Raw genomic sequence first — 26,336 nt, forward strand, 5'->3', positions numbered from 1 at the left:
AAAAATAGACAGAAAGAATAATTCAGATTTTTTTCATACCTTAAAAATGTCATCTACAATTGGTAATTAATTTATTGAAAAAATACAGATGGTTTTGTATATGCTGGTGTCGTCTACAAATGTACACGCGGACGAATTGGCGGGTATAATATCACTTTCGAGTTACTATCTAAGTTATTAGACAATAGTATATTAATAACACCGCGCCACATCACTTTCGAGATAGTAGATAATATAATGATATATTGATAATTCTAGAAACACCCACATTTCTCTGAAAATATCACAATCAATTAATGCATGCGAAAATACCGTTATATTACAAACTTTAATTTTTGTGAAATTTTAGTTAAATTTGTATTTCATGTATTGGTGGCTATATTTATTTATTGGCAGAAATTACTGGGGTTTGTAAATATATTATTCTTCTATACGGCTGAAGAAAAAAAGAAAAGAAAATTACAGGGTAAGGGAACTATGTGGTGCGAATCATGTCTCCAGGCGACGGTTGTCTCTTCTCATTATGTGGACAATCAGCTTGTTAGTACAATTTACATAAATTTACAACAAATATAAAAATGTTATAAACTACTGAAATTAGCTTTTATTATTATTTTATTGATTTATTTGTTAGTAGCTAAAATTTTTGAGTCACAGTTCATTGTACTAACCGAAGAAAAAGAAGTGATTCTGTAACATAATATAGTGCATTTGATTATAGAGATGATATTATTAGCAAAAGTAGATAACGAGCTATCGGAGTTTCCAATTATATTATCCGCTTATATTTTGTCGTTTGGACCGGTGTAACGTATAAAATAATTTAGTTTCATTGCACACATGTTAGTCAGATGATGTTAACCAGGTTGCTCTTCATAATTTATATGATAGGAAGGAACCGCTAGCGTTTTGTTCTTTATTATTAACTTACACGTTTTGTTTTATATTATTAAATAGCGCCCTTCCCCGGATTTGCTCGAGTATTTAAAATAATACATACAATCTTTCTGAATTAATTTAAACCATTCTCAGGCTGTTCTATATTGATAGATAAAAAGCATATTAATATCGATCTGTAGTCGTTAAGATTATCGCAAACATATAGACAGACGCGACGGAGGACTATGTTTTATATGTATAGATTTAAACGTTTCTTATATAAAGATTGAAAATATACACATCAGTAGACCGCTTCGACACATACCAGAGTTTCGATAGAGACGGGTAAATCCGCATATAATTTTATTTCACGGAGTAAGTACCATTTCATACTAACGAGTCGCAGCTGGCTTGTTACATTGGCAAGTATTTCTATTTTTATCATAAGTTACTTGCTACAATTAAATTAAATAAACCGTTGACGCTTCATTCATTCCTCTACTTATTTCGCTTTGTGTCTTGTTTGTTATAACAAGTTGTTAAAAGAAGTTTGATGTTAGAAGAAGTGACAAGGGCGTAGACAATATTATTTATAATTATGTTCTTTGAAGGTCAATATCATATTTGATTAAGCAAATTTTTTGTTGAGGTATTAATTAAGTTTTGTAGATTTGTAACACTGTTATTTCAGAGACTTACATGAATGTCAAAAATCGTAATTTTAATATAATATTATTTTTACAATAATTTTTATTCAAATAATTTATGCCGGTTATGTTTGCATTTTAATTCCTTTGATTTATAATAGGAACTGATCTTTATTTTTGGGTTCGGAACAACTTTCGGTTTTCATTATATTTAATAGTATTTATAAATATTTTATACCTCAAGTTACTCCACTTTCAAAAGTATTAAAATGATTACAATGGTTTACACAGATTGCCACAAGAAGAATATATGGACTACCTTTGTAGACAGACTTTATTGAATACAGGTTGTATTGTATAAAAAGTCAATTTCAATTGTATGTTTTTAGCAATCCTATTTTCACATCCCCACATGCATATCTCCTAACATATTAGAAACGTGATCGTGTAGAGCATATATACAAATATGTACTACATTATAGTCGTATCTTCCTCGGTTTCCAATTTCAGTAGAAGTGGGAGTGTAATCTAGACTCGATTGCTCAATAAAGATTGTATGGTATCACGATACGTGGTTTTGATTAGACGTTCATGTTGCATGTTTAGAATTCTGTAATCCGGAGAAAATTAGACATGTTTCGCTATATTATATCATACTATCGTATTTCTACCTGATATAACTAATGAAAATTATATTACAATTATACTCAAATATCTCCTGATAATATGTACTAGTGAACTAGGTAGATTAATAATAAGAATTAGATGTTATTTAGTTGATTGTTTACAATGTGGTGTATACCACTGAACATGCCTATATATCATCGGGAATACTCGAGTCTAACGTGATCAGTTACCCTAATGCTATATATACATACATGATATTTTTCATAATTAGAGAATTACAAGTTTTAGTAGTTAAGATAAAAAGTATTTAATGTTCATAATATTTCAATTTAAACCAGAGTATTTATAATCGAATAAACTTCAATCCTCATAAATGAAGATAGTAGTAGATCTACTAGGTCTCGACATTTCTATCGTGAGAATATCACTTAGTTGATATATGTAAGTGCTCCCGATACATGATAAAAATGCCTTGTTTTTAAAAATGTATTTGTTAAAACAAATACATACCCATACAATAAATTAAAAAGTGTGTACGTATGTCTTCCTGTCGATTACCTGATGATTATTAAATTCTATAATGGACAATAACGTAATTTTACGTATACGTTAAATTTGACGTTTAGTTGTATAAGGGGCATAACATTTTAGTCCTCTAGAATGCCAAATAATGAGTCTAACATGATAACAAGACATCTGTAGTGCTGTTCATGTATATAGGCGACGGCTTCCGCTTAATATCAATTCGAAATTAAATAAAAAAAATATAGTATGTATAACGACAACGGGCATATCTGTCCTATCATATATACGGTCTATCTGTCATTTCAAAATTGTAGACGAAATTGCGAGTAATAGCTGGTAATCGAATAAAAGTTAAATTGATAAATGCCAGAATTTGGTTAAACGAAATATAATTGTCCCAGAAGCGAAATGTCATGGAGCCGCATTTAATTGAAGTAATCCGATTTCAGGCCTCATTCAATTTACTAAGTTTTCTCTTGTTACAGTAAAGATTGCACGAAATTAGATCCCAGTGTTGACGTCGCGTGCTGTCGACCGTTTATACATTTCAATTTGCATAATTATGTGTTTATGGAGTGCAAATGGAGTAAATCTTGTTAATTTACTGCCGGAGTGTGATAAACATTTAAACAAACGACAGTGAAACGTAAGATGCATAATTACAATAAACTGATGGATGGTGTAAGCTTTAAGCTGATTGTCTTGAAAGATTGTTTTATTTTGATATAAAGTACAAGAATGTTGTAACAAATATGATTAAAATGGTTGTACTCAGTCACACTCATGCAATAAAGACATGTTCTATACGAACATATGAGGTTTGCTAATCTTGTTTTCTATATTTTTATAATATAGTTCAGAGTATAATTATATAAAAAATATTTGTGTTTATAATGCATGACTCTTTGTGAATAAGGCATGCAATGTTAGTCATGTGACGAAATTATAAATGTTAGGAGAGTCCTTGAAATGGTGGTTATAGCTGGAAGAGTTACGACGCTAGTATGTAGCAAGAGTTTTAAAATAATTTTATTCCAGACTATATATGGCACTTAGTAAATTGGATACATAAACCCTGATGTAAGTATTTGTATTTATGTTAGTAATAATACAAAGTAAAACATTGGTCTTGGTAAAGTTAGATTTGACGAAACTCTCAAACTTCTATATGAACTGTACAACCAGATATTAGCATCGAATTCTGTGTATGCACAAGATACTTGCATAATTCTACAGGTTAAACTATCATAAACCAGCCTTCAGCTCTAATATTGTGCTTTGCTGGATTCACACAGATTATGCGGGTGTCTATTAATAAATTTACATGTGCAATTTAGAGACCTGCGCAGTGATGCCATATTGATAGAAGCGTCAAAGCTTTGATGCCTGCAGTTTCAATTATTCACATGTCGTACAAACTCAATCTTTGTCACATTGATATGACTGCCATGATAATTTGTAAAAATAATTACAAATAAAGAATATGCTTACAATATCGCATAAGACAGAATGCTAACGCGATTGCTTTACTTCGGCTGAGGCGCCGAGAATACCGTTTGGTTTTTTGTTGGTAAAAATACCTCACATCCTACCCTGTGCCTCGGTGTGTGTGGAGTCTTTGATAGATTTATTCCTACCGTAAAAAGGTTTACAATATCTACATAGAATAATATTTCCCAGGACGTGAATCCAACGGAAAATTACATTTTTGTAAGATTTTACAAAAACTATTTGCGTTTTTAACATTATAAACACTATTAGTTATTTACAATTCTGAGTATTCATATTTCCTTACTACTATATATATATATATGTAGGTATATACATTTTCTGAAAAATTCAGTACACTATAAGAAATGTACCTTTCTATCTATAATATTAACGTGGACTGAATTTAGGGTGAGAAAATAAAGAAAGGCAATAAAAATGGTATAATAAAAAAATATGTTAATGTATTGTAATTTTCAAAGGCTCTCTTAGAATAACAGGCAGTATAGATATATTTGAAATTCTCGTTCCACGTTTATTAATTTCTACCTTAAAGAACAAGTTGTTCACTTAAAATTTTTGATGGTACTCATGGATAAGATGTTTCACATTTCAATGTAATTTCAATATCATAATGAGTGTTAAATTTTCTTAGACATGTGGAAATGAGATAATGGGCCATGCTTTAGTTAATTCCTTTATAACAAATAGAATTTAGCGGTTCTAGTAAGGCGTGAGTGCTATAGAAACAGATTAAAAATACAGTGAGTTTTTAAGAGAGAACAGAGGAACTTGAGGAACAAAGCAGAATTAAGTGCTTCGATACTACCTGGTGAGTGTGGTAACTGTTTGTAAATGCATCTCTTCTTTAGATCCATCCATACCAAATGGTGGTAGATGGCAATTTGTGAATTTTTATGTCTAATTACTATTATCAAAAGTGTCGCTCTATTATACATAAATTCCCCAATGGTTAAATGATCTTTAGGATAGACGTAATCGTGAATGCAAACTATAAAATAAATAATTATTATGTTAATATATCTACTTTAATTACCGTCAGCTCATAATCTCGAAATATAAAAATGTCTACGCGACTCAACATCACAGGAGTATATTTATTTATCAACACTATGATTGACTTGCATTCAGATTTTATGTAAATAGTTTGAAAGATAATTTTAGCTAGCCGACGTAAACATAAATAAAATAACATCGTCTGTGCATGTACGTTGTACACAACATCACTCGTGTAGGTATTTAATTATTTATAAGCTTACTTTTAGTCTTTGATTCAGTAAGAGCAGAATTGTATATAATTATTTAATAGGAATCGAGTGATGTGGTCAGTTGCATAATGTAAATAATCATAGTACGGTAAATAGTAGTGGATATCATTTCTAATCTAAGTATCGCCAGTGTGACCCATTACCTTACTAAGGATGATAATAACTCGTTATATTCGTAATTTTAACTAAAACTCTTTCTACATGTCTTGTTATTGGACAAACATATAAACATGAACTATACATTCCAATAAATATTGTTTATAAAACCTTTCCACTTCATAGATACCGCTAAGTATTCTCGTAAACTAATGGGTACTTTAATTTAAAGTTTTACCAATTTAATACTTTAAAAATACCGTATCATAAGTGTATTCTGTAATTTATAATATTGTAATACAAATTTATGAAACAGGCAGTTGGTATAATTTCATAAATAATAAATAAATACAAATTCCAACTGCGAATAAAAAATAAAACATTTTTATCCACGGTAGAGTTTGTGTAACAACGTGAATAATGTGGTAGGTGAAATAAGTAATGGATTCCGTAATGCCTTAGTGACTAGACTATTGGGTTGTCTTTATATAATGAGATGGTATAAGATATTACGTTACTAAGTTATTTCCAGTTATTATTATCTTATAACCTTAATTTTGATAAGAATCGGTCTGAAGTCGAAACTTAATTAAACTTTACCTATATTAATGCAAATCTGTCTCTTACGTTACATTTTAAACGTAATGTTGAGAGATCTTGATGCAGTTTCGTAGAGAGATACGTGGTCTAAATTCTAGTACGGATTTGAATGTCATCAAAACGTTACTTGTACATTGTTGCTTTAAAGTTTACTGTTTAATTAAAACAATGGTATGACTACTGATGGAGATGAAATTAATTTATTAACACCTAAAACATTAACTATAGAGGAATATTTTTTTTTCCTTGATGACTTTTAAGGCCATGCACTTAATTTCTAGTATATTTATAGTTTATATTAGACATGCCACATACTACGAGTATCTTATCTGCCAAAAAATTATGGTAGAGATATCTAAAATAATTATATAATAAAATTATTTATAATAATAAATTTGATTAATAATGGGAACTTCTACCACATTGCCCGTAATGTTTCCTATTGACTCCAAGGAGTTTTCCTACTAAAAACTATTGTGTTTAATTCGTACTAATTCAGTGCCACGAAGAGTTAAAAAGGCATAATATTTAATTAATAATAATTTAAATGATAGAAATGGTAATGAATACCTGCCAATTATTTTAAATTATACATACATACCGGAAAATGTACAATGTATTGAAAAGGATATGGATTGGTGATGAGTTTCAAGCACCAACTTCTTGGCCTTGTCTCTTGCGTCAGATACCGAAGGGCGACGGGGGTGAACCCGGGGTACGGCAGACCTTGCCCCGCCGTACTCTCGGTACTCAACCCCCCTTCAGAGTCCGACTCGCCCCCATCGGACTCTGAACACCCCCCACTTGAGTCCGACCCGTCCCCTTCCCGGTACCCGTAGTAAGGCATCCTCTCCCTATCTGTTGACATCAACTTAACTTATAAGCTCATTTTATCACTTAACAGTCTTTAATTCTATTTAACCATCTTTGGTTCAACTGTATACATAGCTATCGCTTTGTATTCGTTGGCAGTGCTTAGACTGTGTTAGAAGTTTTGAAGGCATCTCCATGATTTAGGAATGTTGAAATACTGCGTTTTGTCTGAAACAACGAAATACAATTTCGTTAATAAAATTGTTTGAAATATACAAGTGTCGTCTACTATCATTAATCTGGTATTTATTCACAATTTGTTAGTAATAATGTACATTAAAATAAACAAATGCAATTAAATAAATCATATCTCAATCTAATAAAAAACATTAGACTAAATTAATCAATTACTTTCTAAAAAAGAATCACATTAGTGTAACACGAACATTAATCAAAAAAACATTTGCCACTCTTTCAAATATGACCGTAAGCGTGAGTAAATTGCTGAATACATTCTGAAAGAATGTTGTAGTTATTAGAAAAATTACCTAAGCCTGCCGTGTAAAGGAAATAATAAAATATTCATGGAATTCTCGCGTGTACGTAACACTCAACAATAGCTTTGGCCTAGATGAATTGGAAGTGATTTATTTGTATATTAGAATAGCAAGTACTACAACTAGATATTTATATTGCGTAAAAATCTGTTGGTATAGTTAACTAAGATTATGAACAGCATAGATTTGTTTGTAATAGATAAAGTTAGAAAATACTCGACAGTTTTTAATTTTTTTGTCTATGTTGGTATTCAACGCGAGTTATGCTGAGCAATATATCTAATATAAAAATAATATTGTGAGATATACTGTTGGAACTTTTTAAGTAGGTATAGGTGTAAAATAAATATGCCTTATGTAAGGAGGTTTGATTTTGCATTATTGTAGAAAATATTAATCCTAGAAATAATGCCCGGGTTCTAGTTAGGTACATTAAATTTCATGAGGAAATTAAAGGATGAAAAAAAAAATTAAACTAAAATAACAATATATTAAAATAAATCATTACCCTTAAAATAGTAACGACATTCCATTACCGTATTTAAATAGTTCCATTTTAAATATATTTATACTCTCTGTTTCATATATACGAATAATGTAGTTATATACTATGATCCGAATCATCCGCATTACGTATTTAAGTAGGTGACAAAATTGAACTGAAAATACGAATCTATTTACTAAACGATATCCAGTTGGATTTTCTTTTCTCAGTAGGTCAATATGAAGGCTATTGCTTACTGTTATTTTTTGTCTACATTATTGTTTGCTCGTTACTTTCTATATCTCGCTGTCCTATGACGATTGGAAGAGATGTAAGTAGGATCTCTTTTCTACCTTTACAGATATTGATTTAAATACTTTTATTATTTTGAACAACAATAAAGATTCTTGTAATTCATTTTAGAGGGTTTTGTTTGGTCATCAGTATTCTTTAAAATATCATAGTTGATGGAAGGGATTTAAGAGGGATCTCTTTTCTACCTTTGCAGACATTCTCTCTAATTACAACTATTATTTTACAGCTACAATAAAGAATCTTGTTATTTATTTGGGCATATATTTATATGTTAATATGGGCCATATAAATATACCAGAAATTCATTTAACGAAAAAAAAAGCACATTAAAATAATCCGTAGATCTATTTTTAATCAAATAAGTTGTAATAACATGTAATATATAACATTATTTTGCAGTATTTTCTATTCTACACTTTATTTATATTTCTGTGACATTTCAGCATGAATCGACACTATTCAAGAAGTCCGTTTGACGTTTTCGATGTTTGATTTGATTTCGATTTGATCGCGTGCAAAAGTCAACTGCCTGATTTAACATCGAGGTTAGCTTTGTAGCTGAAACCTTGAAATATCAAGCTGAAAAATAAAATGCAGAGAGGTGAAATATTTGCAGTAGAATGCAATATAAACTCGCAACGGATGTTGAACGATTCCAAAATCGTACAAGGATACAAACAAATTTTTTATGACTGGCAATTAATTAAGTTCAAACACGTCTCTATCAAATAATTATGATGTAAATAATAGCAATACACGTTTATAATTTCTTTAAACTTATTATGTTACTTTTAAATAAGTAAATATAAAATACTATCAAAATTTAGACTTTTGTTTATTTATTTTACGTTATAATAATAACAATATGTAAAAGATGGTAAACTGTTCTTCATTCCGCATAATAAACTAAATACTATTTGCCACCATATGGCAGGACAAAAATTTAATGATGATTACGTATTCATTTTATTTATTTTTTCAAAGATACATAGTACAATAATTAGCATATTATTATATATGTAAGTACATCCATATGCAACGAAATAGATATATAGGACATTAAGTTATAAAAGGCGCTGCTAAATATAGAAAACAAGATAAAAAAATATAGAGAGAGCTACGTTAAAAATAGACATTCTTAATTAAAGTACACAAAATTTAAATCCGATACTTCGACGTTATAATGTTTCTAAGAAATGTTAGCGAAATTTTATTAAAACCGCGCCATAATAACATTTTTCTTATGGAGTTGTCTCTTTTACAGGAGTTCTAACTTTGCCAATAGCTGCTCATGAAACTTTACCGCTTCATCTTCATTAAAACGATGTTGAGAGCTTATTAGATCGTTTATATCATCGTCTGATAGGCGAAATGTCTATTGCGGTTACTACGGTTTTCTCTTATGGACCTTTAAAATACCGTAAACGCTATGAGGATATGCGGTCATGCATTTTATTGATGTTTCCAGTTTATTGCGACGCATTACGAATTTTATGAATTACAAAACTGGTGGCTAAAACGATAAAACGCTATAATGAGATATATTTTATGTATGCAAAATGAGACTTAACAGAGTATATTTGGGAGATTGAAGGAAGTTGTACGTAAATATTGTATTATCGATGCAAAAATAGTAAAGAGGTTACATTATTATTTTCATTGTCAGTTATGCCAAGAACAACAATTGAGTGCGATTACAATAGGTACGTTTGATTATTTTATTTTATCTTTTTTTTTTCACTCTTCAACTAAAATATATCTTACAAAGCATGTCGTAATGTGTAAAATATTGGCTTAAAATTAAAGAAAGACTTTACACTAAGCCTACTTCTACTAGTAAATCGACAAAAAACTATATTTTTTGTTTTAATATATATAATATTATAATGTAAAATATTTTTATGTCATCTTGCGTAGATACTCTAAACTATAATATATATTTCCAGCTATTTCAATACATAAATAACAGGGTACTTTTAGCATAAATCAACACTCAAACCTTCAAAGTAGAATTTGTATTTCACTTACGGCTAACAGTCCACAAAATATCATTACTTATTACAGTCTGGTAATATAACGTTGAAACGACAGAAATGACTGTAATAGGCAGGTACCTATATTTTCAAAATTTAATACATCATGTTTTTACCGGGGTTACGAATACTAGCAATTCCCGGTGTGATATTTGGTCGTATTACAGAACTCTGTGTTACCCCATATTTATGTCGCGTTATCTTTTATGCATATCTCATTTCCTGCTTTTCGGGGTTCTCTCAAGCATTTGTACCCGTCGTCAGTGGAAGCCGACCCTCATAAAACAATTTTTTTATATAAGTACGATCCTTCAAATAGAATACGTTACTGTAATAGCAGGATGGAAAATCAACCATAGGGAAGTAAAAATATATATGATATAATTTCATTATATTTTTGGTCAACAAGATATAATGCAGAATATGTAAACTGTAATAACGTAATTTACTGTGATAGACAGGGATTTTACTGCTATTGTTAAATTTTCTTTATTTTATGATAGCCTGGTTAAATAAAACAGTGATGGTAGTATTCCTACACCTTCATCGCGAGAAATTACGTTATTCGAATACAGCACATAAGTAATTAAAGAAATAATATAAAATTAAAGTTACTGTCTGGCAGAGGGCTTAAGATTGGTATGCTTTCAAGTTTTCCTTCTCCGTCATAGATATACTCGACTTTCTTTATTACGTATCTACGTCTGCTATAACGATCTGTGAATGTTAATATAGTATATAGTGGTGGTACATTGTATTTATGTACGATGTATATTTACTATTGGTTGAATTGCATCTAGATCCGTGTAATAATCCGTAAATCGTGCCCTATGTTCAAATACTGAATGTTGGTTGCTGCTACAATAGTAGAGTAAAATGCAAAAATGATAAGAATTTTGCGTATGCTATATACTAATTCTGAAAATAGAAATTACCTTTCATTGTTTTTTTTTATATTTTTCATGTAGTGTATATATATTTATTTTCTTTATATTGATAATGTTAATTATTAGTTGTTTATTACTAGTTGCATATTATTGTAATTGTCTTGAACTACCTTTTTTTTCTGGTGCCTGTAGTTTTTTATAGAATTGTGTTCTCGAAAGCAACTGTGAGTCATTGACAACAAAAATGGCGGTAATAAAAAGTTATAGCGGCAAGTTGGATGGGGAATAAAGCGGAATTGTAGGAAATTCAATTCGGCGATGACAATACGAAAATATGACCCAAGCGACGTCCATTTTGAATGAAATATTTAAAGCTTATTTCGCTCATGACTCGTAATTACAAATTAAATAATTTAAAACCGTAATTGTTGTGTTAATTTACAGTGTTCTCAGATATCTTGTTAATTATTAAGCTACTGCTTACAATTTGTATATATATTTATAATTGTAAAAAGGCCGAGTGAATATTTTTTTTAATATAAGATATACATCTTATGACACTCCATCCATCCATTATAGAACAATTAACATATTAATTTATGAAAACTTTAGAGTCTCTTTTAATAATCTTGGTTGAACAATTTTATCTATTTCTGTCAATAAGGATACTCTGTATATTATTATGTATATATGGTGTACATATATACCATATATATATATATGGCGGCAATCATTTCATTAGTACCTAACAGAGTAACATATTGGATATAGCCCTCATCAATCAAAAATTTCGATTTACTATAATTATAACAATGCAAACGGGAAAATGTAGATAACGGAATATTGAACTATAACCTTCGATGATGACATAGAAAATCGACCGATGATCGTGTATCTAACCTTTCTCTGAACCAAAATGCATATTGAGACGAATTATGAAAGGGAATCTTTTTCCAACCTTTCTGAAGATAGATAGATATACATTTATCTTCAGGTTACGGAATGGGAAGAGATATTTTGATGTTGTTACAAGCGTCCTTCGGGAGAAGAAAAACATCTACGATTCATAATGGGATTTGTTTTATAGAACGCGCCTATGAAACTGATACTAGTTTATTAATATAAGAGCATAGTGAAAACTGCAATGGAAGGCTAAAGAAAATTAATCCTATTTGATTCACGTAAAGTTGTTTTTCCTACGTGTGTTACAGCAACATTTCGAAACATGTTAGAATGCTGTTTTTAAGGTGTGTTAAACATTGTATGCCTATCTGTATCTATTTGTAACAGCATAGCTTCAAATAAATGGTGGACTTAAATACATTTTTTTTTGTTTGAATGCAGATACAACAGAAATTGCTTTTAGAAATAATTTATGAAAATTTGATGTAGCGTTTTAAGAATATAATTTTACATTCAAATTGACGAAAAAATTCACCAACTTATTACATGTTTATAAAATTTTGAATTTAGTCATACAATAATTAAATCAATATCAAATTAAGTGTCTAAATACATTTAAAATGTATTATTGTTACACTGTGTATTGTAACCACCTCATAGTAATAGATGTTACCACTATTTCCTTTTGTTATTGGTGAAAATCATAACAAAATACTAATGATCATAAAGATATTACCGTCAATAACTGGTACGTAATGTTTAGTGTCCACTTTTGCCATGAGTTTCAGTGATAGATGGCGATCCTTATGACTTGACCCGAATGGAGATATACGACGTTTACGTGAAATGTAACGAAAATATGTTTTCTGTGTACCACTGTGTACATACAATGCTTAAAATAATGTCACAAATAAGTGCTGCATATTGATTCTGACAGTTTGAAAAATAAATTAATGATAAGATTCACTTATAAAAATATAAAAAAGTTTTTTTTTTCTTTTTTAATAATGGGCTTGCACTACTACATTTACTACATTCCCTAATATCTGTTGTTCCCTAATTTAAGTTGATAAAAATTCGTGCGAAACTCAAATTTTTTTCATTACAGGTCTAATTCTTTTTTTAATTACGTTATCATTTACTATACTGTAATTATAAGATATTTTTATTTTAGTAATTTGTCATAAAATTTGCCAAGTGAACGTGTATAATTTATAAAAAGTTTTTCATAAGATTTGTCGTAACTTGTCTCACTCAGATACGTAGTTACTTATGTAAAACTTGTATGTCATCACACTGTCATATTCTATACAAAATCATCTCTCCTCGGTTGAATGAATGCCACATTTATTTCATTTCCAACAAAAACGTGTGGAATAAACGGATGAAATGTCAAGAATTCAATATCTTTGAAGGAATACTTTCCTTATGTTACGTTGATAGAAATAGTTGGATACCGCGAAACGTCCGGAGGCAATAGAGGACCGTTTGTCCCTGGGAATCGATTGTCACTCGTAAGTGTTCTCTTATATTTCATAGTCTGTTGGGGATATTTAGAAAAGTTACAAATTTATTTGTTTGTGAATACGAATAGACATATTCGTACTTATACGAATAATGTTTATTGATACTCGCGTTAGAGTTTCAACTATATACTTCACAATCCTAATATAGGTATTAGAATATTGAACAATTGAATTTAAAACCATATACTACTCCGCTTTAATTCTGTACTGTACTGTTCATGTTAAGTAATAGTATCATTTAAGCATAAAGCATTACAGTAGGAAGATATCACCAACTACCAATGAGATTCAGACTTAAAAGAGACTCTATTCAAAATTCTCGGTATGGGTACTATCACAGATAACACAATATTGTACTATCACACTACTTCTGGCACCAAATAAAGCAATGCTTTTAATTTGAAAAAGAAAGTATTAGTTTTAATAAAGAAATGTTTCTAACTGATGTTTAAAATCAGTGTTTTGAAAATATATTCAGCGTACAAACTTCTTAATTATGACCTATCACTAAATATAATACTTCTTTTCTTCTTTTTTATAATAATTACAGTATTATACAGCAAAGAATATATTTTTAATTTCAAACCAATTAAGTTCATTTCCTGTTAAAACTGAGTAACGAATGCGAATATTTTTTTTAGAAAGTTCGTTATTTCCACACTGAAGAAGTACTTTAAGTATTGCCGTACCTACAAATGAATAGGATTTCCAACTTTTTAAGAATTATGTGCCTATTCATGAAAGATACTTTTAACGTAATGAGTTTTCCTTGCGTGTTTGATTAATTCATTTGTTATCGCAGATCAAGAGCTCACTACGAAATTGGCTTCACGAATAGGACTGTATCTTTGCTTTTTTTATACTTCTCAATAATATGTGAGATATAAGTAGCTAGATAATAAAGGAAGTATTAAAGTAATCTAAATATTAATATAATTACTATAGAATCATCACAGGAGACCATTCAATTTATTAAAAAATGAGACACGTTCAGGATTTTACACAACCTCTTTGAAAGCCTTTGAAAGTATATATTATATATATACAACTCTTTATTGTACTCAGAAAATGTAAGTACAAAAGAATACTGCATAGATGTGCTTAGCAATAGGTTATAAAGCCGGCATTATCGCTTAAAGCAATCTTATACAGACTACCTAGCCAGACCTGGAAAGACAGAAGTTTTGAACAATAAAAACTAATAATGTACATTAAGGTGTAAAAAGAGAGTATGAAGGGATGTGCCGGCAGTATTGACAATAAAGTAAAATATCTAAGTTTACTTTATTCTCACTTATATTTTGGTTTAAAAAATGTTTTGTATGGTGAACTTACGGTATGCGTTAAGAGGATGTCTGCACATAATTCTCAGTAACTACGGCTATAACTCAAAAATTCTGATATATTTCACTGAAGAACATTCAACTAATATTTTTACATTATATATTAAGCCTTTATATATATATCTTTAAAAATATATCTAATATATATATATCTTTAAAAATGATAGTTGATTAAAAGAATGGCTATTTATTTGCAATTAATATGTACCTGGTTTTTACAACACTAATCATGTAATTTTGATATGAATAAATAAAAAGACGTTTCTTAAACCTATTTTAAATTAATGGTATAATATTTTAAAATTTTCTCAATAGTTGTACATTACAATAATAACACATTACAGTAGTTATAGAAAAAATATTAAAATTCTAATAAAGCTCATATAATAAATTATATGTAATTATGGCCTACATGATTTTATTTCCTCCACATTCGTCCTTCTTTCATCATCATACACTTGAATTATTTACAGTAGGTCAGCCAGGATTAATCATTATTTCATTCAATCATTGTTTAGAAAAATGGTATACCTTTTTAGTTAAATAATTAATAAATAACACATAGGTATTACAATATTTTGTGTGATCTCCATGGTCTTATTCCTAGATATGGTTAATATTTTTTGATTAGCAGCTGACATATTTGCCATTAAAATTCATATAAAAACTATTTATGATTTATAGGTGTACATTAATGATATTGATTGATTAATTCTGGCTTGCTGTTCAACCACGGTTTCTTTTTGAACGTTCGTCCTTCAAATATACATATGGATAGTTAATGTTCAAAGAACCACACATTTAACACCGAAGGCTTGGCCTTACATTTGGTTGCAGATTCGTGCCTTACACTATGAACATTTATATTAATGGGATTTTATTAGTTAATTTCTTGTGTCATGAAGTATGTATATAATTTTAAATTTAAATAACATAAATAAAGTATGTAAGTATGTATATATGTATATTTATATACTTTTCCATTAAACTGACAGTGTAATCTGGGTAAAATATTATTTCAGGTTTCAGTCTACAATTATAACTGAACTTTGTAATATCATTTAACATTTTGTTTATTTTTGACACAAACGAGACATTTTGTTTATTTTTGGTTTTCAACCAAAAATTTACAAAATGTCTCGTTTATATGAGAATCAATCTCTTCATGCACACAAATTCTTCGCAAATGATTGCAATACGACGATTTTTGATAAAGTAATATTTTCTTCTTATTGGAATGTAGGTTGTTATTTAAGTTATAACAGCCTCGAGCATGCCACAACCAGAGCCGTAACTATTTACCAAGATGTTGTTTATAGTAGTACGAGTATCTACTAGACTGTACTTTCAACTACACCAAAAGCTGGATTTGAGAGATTTACACTCGGCTAAGTTATACTTCGAACTTTCTATATTCCACCCAACATGAGATTTAAGTCATATGAGGTTTTAAAATATTTTATATAGTATATCGAATGTTTACCAAGGATTGTCTATGACGATAAAAATTTTAATAATTAAATAACTGATTAAGATAAATTAAATCATTAACCAATTATTCCATTAATAGTAGTTGCTATCGTAATTAACATACTAGTTCTCATTGAAGTCAGATTAAGAAGAAGAAATAAACTTTGATTATATTTATAACTGTTACACGCTGTAACACGCTTTAAATTTCAAAAACTTATCAAGATGGATTTAGATTTGTTAATGATATAAAACATATGAACAACGACAAACTTGAGAACTTATTGCTTCTTGAAATGCAACTTATGTAATAAACTACATATACATATATGAGTATTGCGTGAATAGCATCGCACTTAAAAAATAATAATAACACAAAAATTAAAAAGATAATTAAAGATTTAACCAGTTATAAACCAGTAACCTATCAAAGGCTTACTTTCAAATTAAAAAACTTACTTTTACAGCATATGCTTGCATGTGAGCTCTCGTGCACGAACGTTTATGGTGGCCATTGAAGTGATCGTATTACCCCAGGCGCCTTCTAGCTTGGAAGTGGCGCCGTAACGTTAATTGCGATACCTTTACGGTGTTTGCCAAAAGCACTTCGCGTAACGAGAAACGGTGCGTTGTTATATCAAGGCTTTGGCTATGTACTGGCCGCGACGCTGAATAATGAGGCGGGTTCTTAAACCTAATAATTATATGAAAAGAAAATCTTCTTAAAATTGTTTATGTATAGTGCTTTATATTGAAGATATAAACGGCATATTTACCATGATAATATTGTTTATGAGTTCTCGATGTTTCGACGCTGACGCTCATGTTTGTACGTCTTGGTCACGGGTCGATTGAAGATGACCGTGGATGTAAACAAATATTACGAGCAGACAAATCTGTCTAGTCGATTTATTAGTCTTTTTTTCACGATTACTACTGGAAAACACTTGACAGTCACAACAACATGCTTACTGCATCATTTCAAATTTTTGGAGCATATTTAGCTTCACTCTTTAAACAGTGTTTGAAGTTTACAATGTTGTTCCGACTGCATAATGATGTTTGCTGTTACAAATAATGGTCAATATTTTTGTAATTTATAAATGAATTTTCTGTATTGGTTGGACATTGATTTTGTTATAACTTACACCAGTTTTCTTTAATAGAAGTTTTGCATTTAAGAGTTATTTATAAAAGTACTCACGACTTCAATAAAAGGCATAAGTATTCTTTTTGTATTTGAAGAAGGCCATAAACAATTTTGAATAACAATTTTGAACTAAGAAACGTACCTAGACAAAAAGGCTTCGAATGAAAGCAAGGACGAATTATGCAAAATGCCATTCATTGTTATTAGTATTGTAGTAAACGTCACGAAGACGAATCGTCAGGCACCAGAAATGAAATATTTCTAAAACTTAATTCCAAATAACTTCAAGAAATATACATACAATCTTTCGTAATATAGCAACAAATTTATTTTAGATATAGCTTTTAAATTGTTGATGTTATTAATAATTTGCATAACGACTTCTTACAAAGTTGTTATTAGGATACTCGTCATTTATTTATCAATACTGCAGCTCTATAATATAGTCTGAAGAGTCTCAGAGTGTAATTCAGTTTACATTGGATTATATGGATTTAAGTGCCGTGCCGTGTAAGTTTAAGTACTGTGCCTAGTAACTTCAACATATGCTTATCGCTCAAGCAGTACGCAACTCTCTCTTCTATTCTTCTGGTGTTTCTTACATGAGTTGTTACATCTGCTACCGTGCTAGCTTTCTTTCTTCCTCTTATGCTAGCGAGTTGACTGTGATGACTACATAGTATTCTGCAGATCACAGGCTTGATGTTCACTTGTGTTATAAAAAAACACTAATTACTTCCAATTTCCTTAACATAAATTCGCAATCTCGTATTTACCTTGACCTTTGTATAAAACATCTAAAGTATGCATGGATTTCTTCGTAAGCTTACTGCTACGCATTGTCTCAAACTGTTATCCCAAAGTGCCATTTAGGTGTTTCCTTCATTAATATTCGTGCTGTTATAAATAGCTTTGTGTTATATTAGAGCTATCACAAACGAACAACTTCATCAAAGAGGCGGCTTTATGTTCGAATTGTAAATCACAAGTTATAGTCTAGGTAATGTGCCAATATTAATCAGTCAATAGTGAAATAAAACTGCATGATGTTTTGAAATTAGTAATTGGAATGCGAATATTAACGATAAATAAGTTATATTGTTTAATTAAGGTAGGTAGTAATATGTTTTTCAATGGATAATAATGGTATGGTGTATCCGACTACGATATGCAGAGGAGTGAAGGATGATAGAGGATAGGATGATCATGAAGTTTGATCAATTAACTCATTGTGATGAATTCAGTTAGATTTAAGCACGATATTTTTAGGAGGGCTCTTGGAAGTCGATTGAACATGATGATGATGAATTGCTGGCAATGGGATTAATATTTCCGTTATTAAAAACCCCATAAATCCTCTATAGCAATATTATAAAACATAAGTTTTGTCGTCGTCAGATAATTATAACATACCATAAAATAAATACATACAATCAACGTAGGTACAGTTTAATAATGTTATGAGTTTTTGAAAGCGCGTAATGAACAACTTAAAATTAATGCAGATATAGATTTCTCTTTAATCATTTTGGAGTTTATACACATTTAATTATAACGCTGTATGTTCTTGATTGAATGAAATATCTTTTTAATTCTTTGGCAGGAAATATGTTACTTGTAAAGTTTCGAAAGCTGCAAAAAAAAAGAAGAAGTATTATTTATTTAAAATTTTAATAATATTTGCGTTTACATCTGTAAATATTAGATAAAATTCGATAGTAGAAATATCTGGATTAATTCGAATGAAATTTAGTATACAGAGCTTACTTTTTTCTCAACATGTAAAAATACTTTTTTGTTCACTACGCAGCCGCGAAAGATCCAGTTTTTAAGTAGCAAATAACACGCTATTACGATTTCATACTCAATCTTAACATGAATCATCTAGCTTACCGATAATGACTGGTATTGTTATATATGCTATGTCTATAATGTCTATCAAACTCATGGGACCTCGTCCTATGGGTGTGACAGCGTAATGAAATGTTTTGTTACTGTTTGTTTCTATATAAATGTCACCCTAATCATAAGGCGAATATAAAAGCCACTTCAAAGTACATATTTAAACGCATGTTATGGAATCCGTAATAACTATTCCATATACTGATATTGACTAATGTAGCTATTTATACCAATATTATAAAGATGAAATGTTCAATTTATTGGTTGTTTGTTAGCAATGGATTTGTTAGTTAAGTAAAGATAGATTGAAATGTTCTTTTAAATATATATTATCTATACTATATATATTATTTGCAAGTAACAGCCTACATTTAATGCAGGCAGTGCCGTGTGATACATCTACTTATAGATAAATTTATAAAATTTAATAAATTTATCTATAACTAGACGAGTTCCACGAGTAGTAGAGTTCCACTCACATTTTTATATTTATAATCTGTCTGCATTTTGAGTTCGTCTAGTTAAACATAGATTAAATTAAGAATACAAGAAGACATTTAGTCATCTTGTATTCAGAAATTAATTTATTTTCTATACCATACATCTAAATAGGTTATAACTAAGATTTAAATAAAAGTTTTGTTTCCAGTATAAAAATGTACTTTGTATCTTGTTGTGAACGTATAAATTCGGATGTGAGATTTTTATGTCGTAATACTCAACACACGAGTAAGATTTCTGTGGTAATAGGTACTCGCAGTGTTTCCCCTACTGTAATTCCATTACTGACATGGCAACTTGTTTTTATTGTGATCTCTATTGAGGCATAAACAATCCTCAACGTTGAACAAATCCAAACATTGTTCCATTTTATTTCTACTAATAACGGGTTTTTATTTCACATGTTATCTTTTTCTTTTTAATATATATAATAAATATAAAGAAATACAAAAAATACCTTCGCTTACTATCGACCATTTTATGTTTTATAAATATAATTATGTGGCCTTGCAATTCAGAACAGTGCATTAACTTGTAATGGTCTCGAAATTTATACCTACGCAATACGAATATTTATATTGAAAAGCATGGCTTTCGTATGAGTACATATATTAAGTATTTACTAAGAGAAACAATTTATATTTTTAAATATGTCTATCAGTTGTCTAGTACTCATAGTATATTCACTATTTCATTTACGACAAAATGTTAGTGGTGTAGGAATACTTTTTGGGTATTTGTACTTATTTTAGACAAGCTGTAACAATTTATCAGCGTGAAATAGAGCCTATGTTATTGACTGGTAGGTAAAGTAGCTTTCAGTAGGTAAAAGAATTATAAATTGATGGTGTATCTTCTTAGTTATATATTGTTAAAAAATATATATATTGTTTCTCTTAGTAAATCCTTCCAGTTAAATTAATCTTACCTCTTTATAAAATTAATTAGAATACATATATAACAATTATAGAGGAATATATGATGAACTGTACACTAGAGTATACTAACTATATTATCACATCAAGTACATTCGATTACTCTCAAGCATTCAGTCAGACAGACATAAAATGTTCGTCTCATCCTTAATTGCTAAAGTCGTTTATCTCCAAAGGAATTTTAGCAACGAAAATTCATAACGGAATCTAATAAAAAGTAATTAAAATATTAAGCTTTTTTTATCGCTGTCATTTCAAAACAATATTTTCATAATTACATCAAAGGTGAAAGTCAAATAAATATTGCTATTATAATATATTAAAATTAGCCTGTTCACAGGTACTTCTGAAATGTTTTTTATAACTTCGAAACAAAATACAATTTTATTCTGTAAAAAAATTATTTATACATAAAAGAAATTATATAATTGAATAAATTTGTCGTTGTGATTAGAAAACAGAAATAAATTATCATAATGATATTGAAGGTAAAAATCCTATTAATATTTATCATTTTAATTTATTTAAATAAGCCTGTCCGCAAGCACTTCTAAATTGTGGTATGTCTGAGACATTTAATTATTTCATGTGAACCATTATTGGATTCTTTCTCTGTACCAAAAATAGTTTTAAATTAATTTTAGCAGTGTTTTTATATAATTACTTTTTACTCATACTACTAGGATTGTTAATCATAGTTCCGTTTAAAAGATATTTCGTATTATTATTTCATTTACTACACAAAAATAAACTCTAAAAATATTAATATTTAAAACGAGATATCGTTGCGCTTTAAACATATTTTTCAGTTCTACTTAAGTTTTCATGTGTTTGAGAGAACATACTTTTACAGATTTGAAATATCTGGAATTCAAAGTTAACCTTTCAATTTACCGTTATTCTTTTTTCTTTAATATAAGTGTAAATAATGACAGAATATGAAAAGAATTTTTATTTCTGAAAAAGAAAGAAAGATATCATGGTAATTGAAACGTTCATAAATAATGCAAGAAGTAAAATCTATCGAAATGTACAGAATTACATAATTTTGTTTGATCGTTCGTGACCTTAAACTATAGGTGGGCGTCCAAAACAGTTGAAAAGCATTTCCGAGAATTTTTTTTATTGTAATTGCGGATGTATTGTAGACACAAACCTACCGACAGAATGCTGTTGATGACCGATCGTAAAGGGCAATCAGATCAAAGAATTGTGCAAGGATGTCAACGGTACTTTTGCATATTTTTAAATTCAATAATAGAAAAACTAATGCAGAAAATAAATTAGCAACAGATTGATATTATTTATTGATTATTGTATCTCTAATTTCTAATGTCCAGTCTATGTATCTTTATGCGGCAATATTTTCAATAATCTCTTTCATTCGAAACTGATTTTAATAAATAAATTTATAATAAAGTAAATAGTTTTATTTGTAAAACTCATTAATTATTAGTTTCAATTTGTATTTTGTCTTTATTGTAGTGTTTGGGATCAGTGATCTTATATATGTTTGTGTTGCTGTTCTTTATTTGTAATGATATTAGAATTTAGTATTTTTTCATGCATATCTACTTTAATACGCTCCATCTATTTTTTGTAGTCACTCGTTCATATCAATATCACAATAAAAACCATGTAAACAAATTCTTAAACTATAAAAGATTAAACATTGCGTGGAAAAAATCAGTAACTGCCATTTTTCTATCAATTTTATACATTTCTAAACTCTATTCGACAAACGTTCGCTGCTCTAGAGACATAAACGAAATATTTGTCACAAATAAATTTCAGACGTGGCAGCCCTGTTTGCATGCCAATGTGGTATTGAAAGGATACAATAGGTTAGTTATTTTTGTTCGTCTGTGACTTCTAGACTATTCTAGTCTTAGCTTGTACACTTAATTATTAATAGAAAGTCTTTTCTTTGCAATTACTGTTCTATTATCTATATAAAGCTATATTTTTAATAAGTGTAATGTTTTCATGCATGGATGCATAAAATAACCATACAAAACTTAAAAAAACAAGAGATTACAAATCTCAGTACGTACTGTCGGATTCAGTGTCTCATTCATAGTCCATTAGAAATAAACAATTTAGATATTAGTATTGTCGGTTAGATGACGTTAGATTTGATGGAAATGAAACGTTAGAATCTTTCGGTCTACATATATGTGATCATGTTAAAGCTTGCATGTGTCAGCTTTTATTAGACGGATTTCAGTGCTGAAGATAGCTGGGTTTAAACTGGATAATGTCTAGGTCATTTTTGTCTATTTTTCGTGTTATTAGGTGTTCTTTTTCTGCATATTTTAGGTACCGACTGTTACTCGTGTCTTCATCTGCTTTTCTGATATAGAAGGCAGCCAATGTTAGTTCTTATATTACACACTTTCAATGATACTTCCCTTAATTCAATTCTGTATAGCCGTATAATATTAAATATTTCTATCAGTTGTCTATTACTCCTAATAAAACAGCCTCTGCTTAGGTTAGGACTAGATGGCGTGAATTATCCAGGGTTATTGTTATTATTAAAATGTGGGGGTATTTCTTACTTTGTTAAGTACTTAGCTCATACTAATAGCTGTCGTTGAGCTTAGATGGCGGTTTGTGAGTAGTAATAGGAATATGTATATATAGTATGTATTCATTTATAATTCAAGAGCCACGATTTGCAGGTAGACCTTCTTGCCATTTTCCACGATCTTCCACAATCTCTTTAGTTGTTGATACGAATGAACTCCAACTTTTCTTTAATCTGCTTGATTATTCAATATTATGTTATCTGTGATATAGCTGTGTCGTCGTCTTCTCCTTCCCCTCTTTACCACAATTATTCCACCTATAATATTATTCATAAGTTCGTCTTGTCGTGTGCCCTAACATTGTTATATATTTAAATATTGTCTGAGTACTCTTTCATAAAAATATTACACCAATTACATTGCCAAAAACAAAAGATTAGTTCAAATCATAATGAGAGATCGTTCTTTGTGTACAAATAAGTACAGCTAATTCCTTACAAATAAGTTTATTAATTTCCGGCAAACGTTTTGAATAAACAGTAATTTTGCCCGACGTTATTGCAACATAACAAAGTTGTCGAGTTTATTTTCATAGCCAAAACACCGACAGTTTCCTTACTAGACGGGCTATACGGGTTCCGAGAACAAAACTTTCGGTTTCGTGCAATTTATCTCCGTCTCCATTTCTGAATTTAGAGTTCTAGAATATTCATCAAGAACGGAATATTGAGATTATTAATTTTGCAGAACAGAAAGTATGATACAGGGAAAATTGAGCTCTATGTAACAATATATAAGCATTAAGAAATCGTAAATGTGTCGTGGTTTTAAAATCATAATATTTATTATATATATGTTTATTTGCGTATTCAGAAAAGAGTGTTGAATGAAATGTTTCACTTCTCGTTTTTCTGTCTGTAAATATTTTTTAATATAATAAACTATTCTGTTTGATCTCTACATGCAGTATAGAGTTTAATTATTACTTCTTTTATTATATAATTAAGGAAACAGACAAAATAATAATTTATCTTGAGCAAAGGTGTGAAGATAATAAAGTGTAGTAAAGTACATACCGAGGTATATGTATAATTAAGTATTAAGTAAAGATTACTGAAATAATGAAAGCTGTCCTTGATTAACGGAGTAATGTGTAAACAATTCGCAAATCACCATAAACAATTGCGGTGGTTCGATGCGAAATTAGTCGGTTGTCACGCGACTGAGTTTAATTGCCAAGCCATGCTAACAGTTCTCGGAGTGGAGTATTTGCAAACTCGGTTGGAAGTAACACATACATGCTCAGGGATACAACTGAAATTGCTCAATTTTATTTGCCGAATTTAATATCTAGAGGAGCTGACATGTTCATATACATATGTAGATATGTAGCTGATTGTAACTATTGCCTGTATACATTGGTGTATGAAATATCAAACACATATAAGATATTTTTTGACATTTGACGGTTTGGTGGTTCGCCACCAACCAATAGGTTTAACACACCGCCTTCATCAGATCACGTTGTGAGATATTAATATCAAATTATGAATATTGATCTGAGTTTCTATGTAAAAATGTATTGAAGTAAATAGAGTTCTAGTTTGAAACCAAATAGTGCGTTATTATTTTCGAATCTTTAAGGCAACTTGCAGTACGAAAGGGTTGTTGGGGTCGTAATTAGAGTAGAAGGTAATGACTGTCTTTATTGTGACAGTAATCGTTAACTGTATAGCTACAGTACAAAATATATGTAGCAAGCACTACGAACAAGAACCGAGAGACGACATTATTCAGAGCGCAAAATTACAAAAATAGAAAACGAGATACAGTATATAAAACATAATTAATTCAAAGAAAATGGTAGTTTTTATTACATTCTACCATCTCATTACAAATTCTTGGATGTTGATATAATATAAACTGAAATAAATTAAGATGTCATCAGTCAATGTTCTAAGTCACACATTTATGGAATAATAGCTTTAATTTATATAAAGATAGTGTTCGAACTAATCTCTATGTCTTTATTTATTTATAGATCTGTTGTAGGTCTATTGTGGATTGTAATCTCCATTTTAATCCAAATTATTTAAGTACTGTTCTTTCAAAATATAATCGTGCAGTTAACTGAATAAATAAATATCAATGCCATACCTAGAACCACGAATTATGGAATAACGTCTAATAACGTTGCTAATGTATAGTTCAAGAGTATATACCTAGACGAGGGAAACGGCGTATTTTAATTTCATTGTATTGAAATTGGCTTACAGACCAGACGACTAAACAAGCTGCCCTATAAGCTATCATAAAATTGTGACATGTAACGGTCAGTTTTTTATTTTCTTAAACGACTGTAGTCGAAAAATTGTAGTAAGAACTATGTAAAATGATTAGATACTTCATCCATAATTTACAACAGTAAACTGTTTTGTTTTTAATAGCAATTTAAATTGAATTTGTCTATTTCTAAATCTTTAAGATTTTATTAATGTTGCTGGGTCAAATTTTAGATTTGATAAATATGAAATAAGGTGCCCTTCGCGAGAGCATTCGCATGTAATGTCAGAAATGAACTTTACATCAGTGACTACATTAAGATGTTACATTTCATTGCGGGAACATGCCCGTGTAATATGAAAATGTTTGTAACATTAGCTATTATTCGAATTTTAGGTACTCTCTCTATTATAAGACTTTTAATAATATATTTAATTTCTTAACTATAGACGTTCAAGTTCTAACTTACTTTTTGCCGTAGTATTTTCTTTATCTTCTATCTTTATTCTTATCTTACTAATATTATTAACGCAAAATTTAGTTGCTGAGTCA

At 29.6% G+C, this 26,336-nt stretch overlaps 1 protein-coding gene across 1 annotated transcript in view; it reads right to left on the minus strand.

The window, feature by feature from the left end:
* The window catches only part of LOC131842643 (voltage-dependent T-type calcium channel subunit alpha-1G-like), a 57,243-nt gene extending 50,245 nt beyond the window's left edge, over positions 1 to 6,998 (minus strand). The window contains exon 1 of the mRNA XM_059191214.1: positions 6,784 to 6,998. Coding sequence (XP_059047197.1) covers positions 6,784 to 6,998 — 215 coding nt within the window. The remainder of the gene's footprint in view (positions 1 to 6,783) is intronic.
* Between the last annotated feature and the right edge of the window lie 19,338 nt (positions 6,999 to 26,336).

This window comes from Achroia grisella, unplaced genomic scaffold (genome assembly GCF_030625045.1).
Source record: "Achroia grisella isolate CSIRO2021 unplaced genomic scaffold, CSIRO_AGI_Agris_v1 utg241, whole genome shotgun sequence".
Lineage (NCBI taxonomy): Eukaryota > Metazoa > Arthropoda > Insecta > Lepidoptera > Pyralidae > Achroia > Achroia grisella.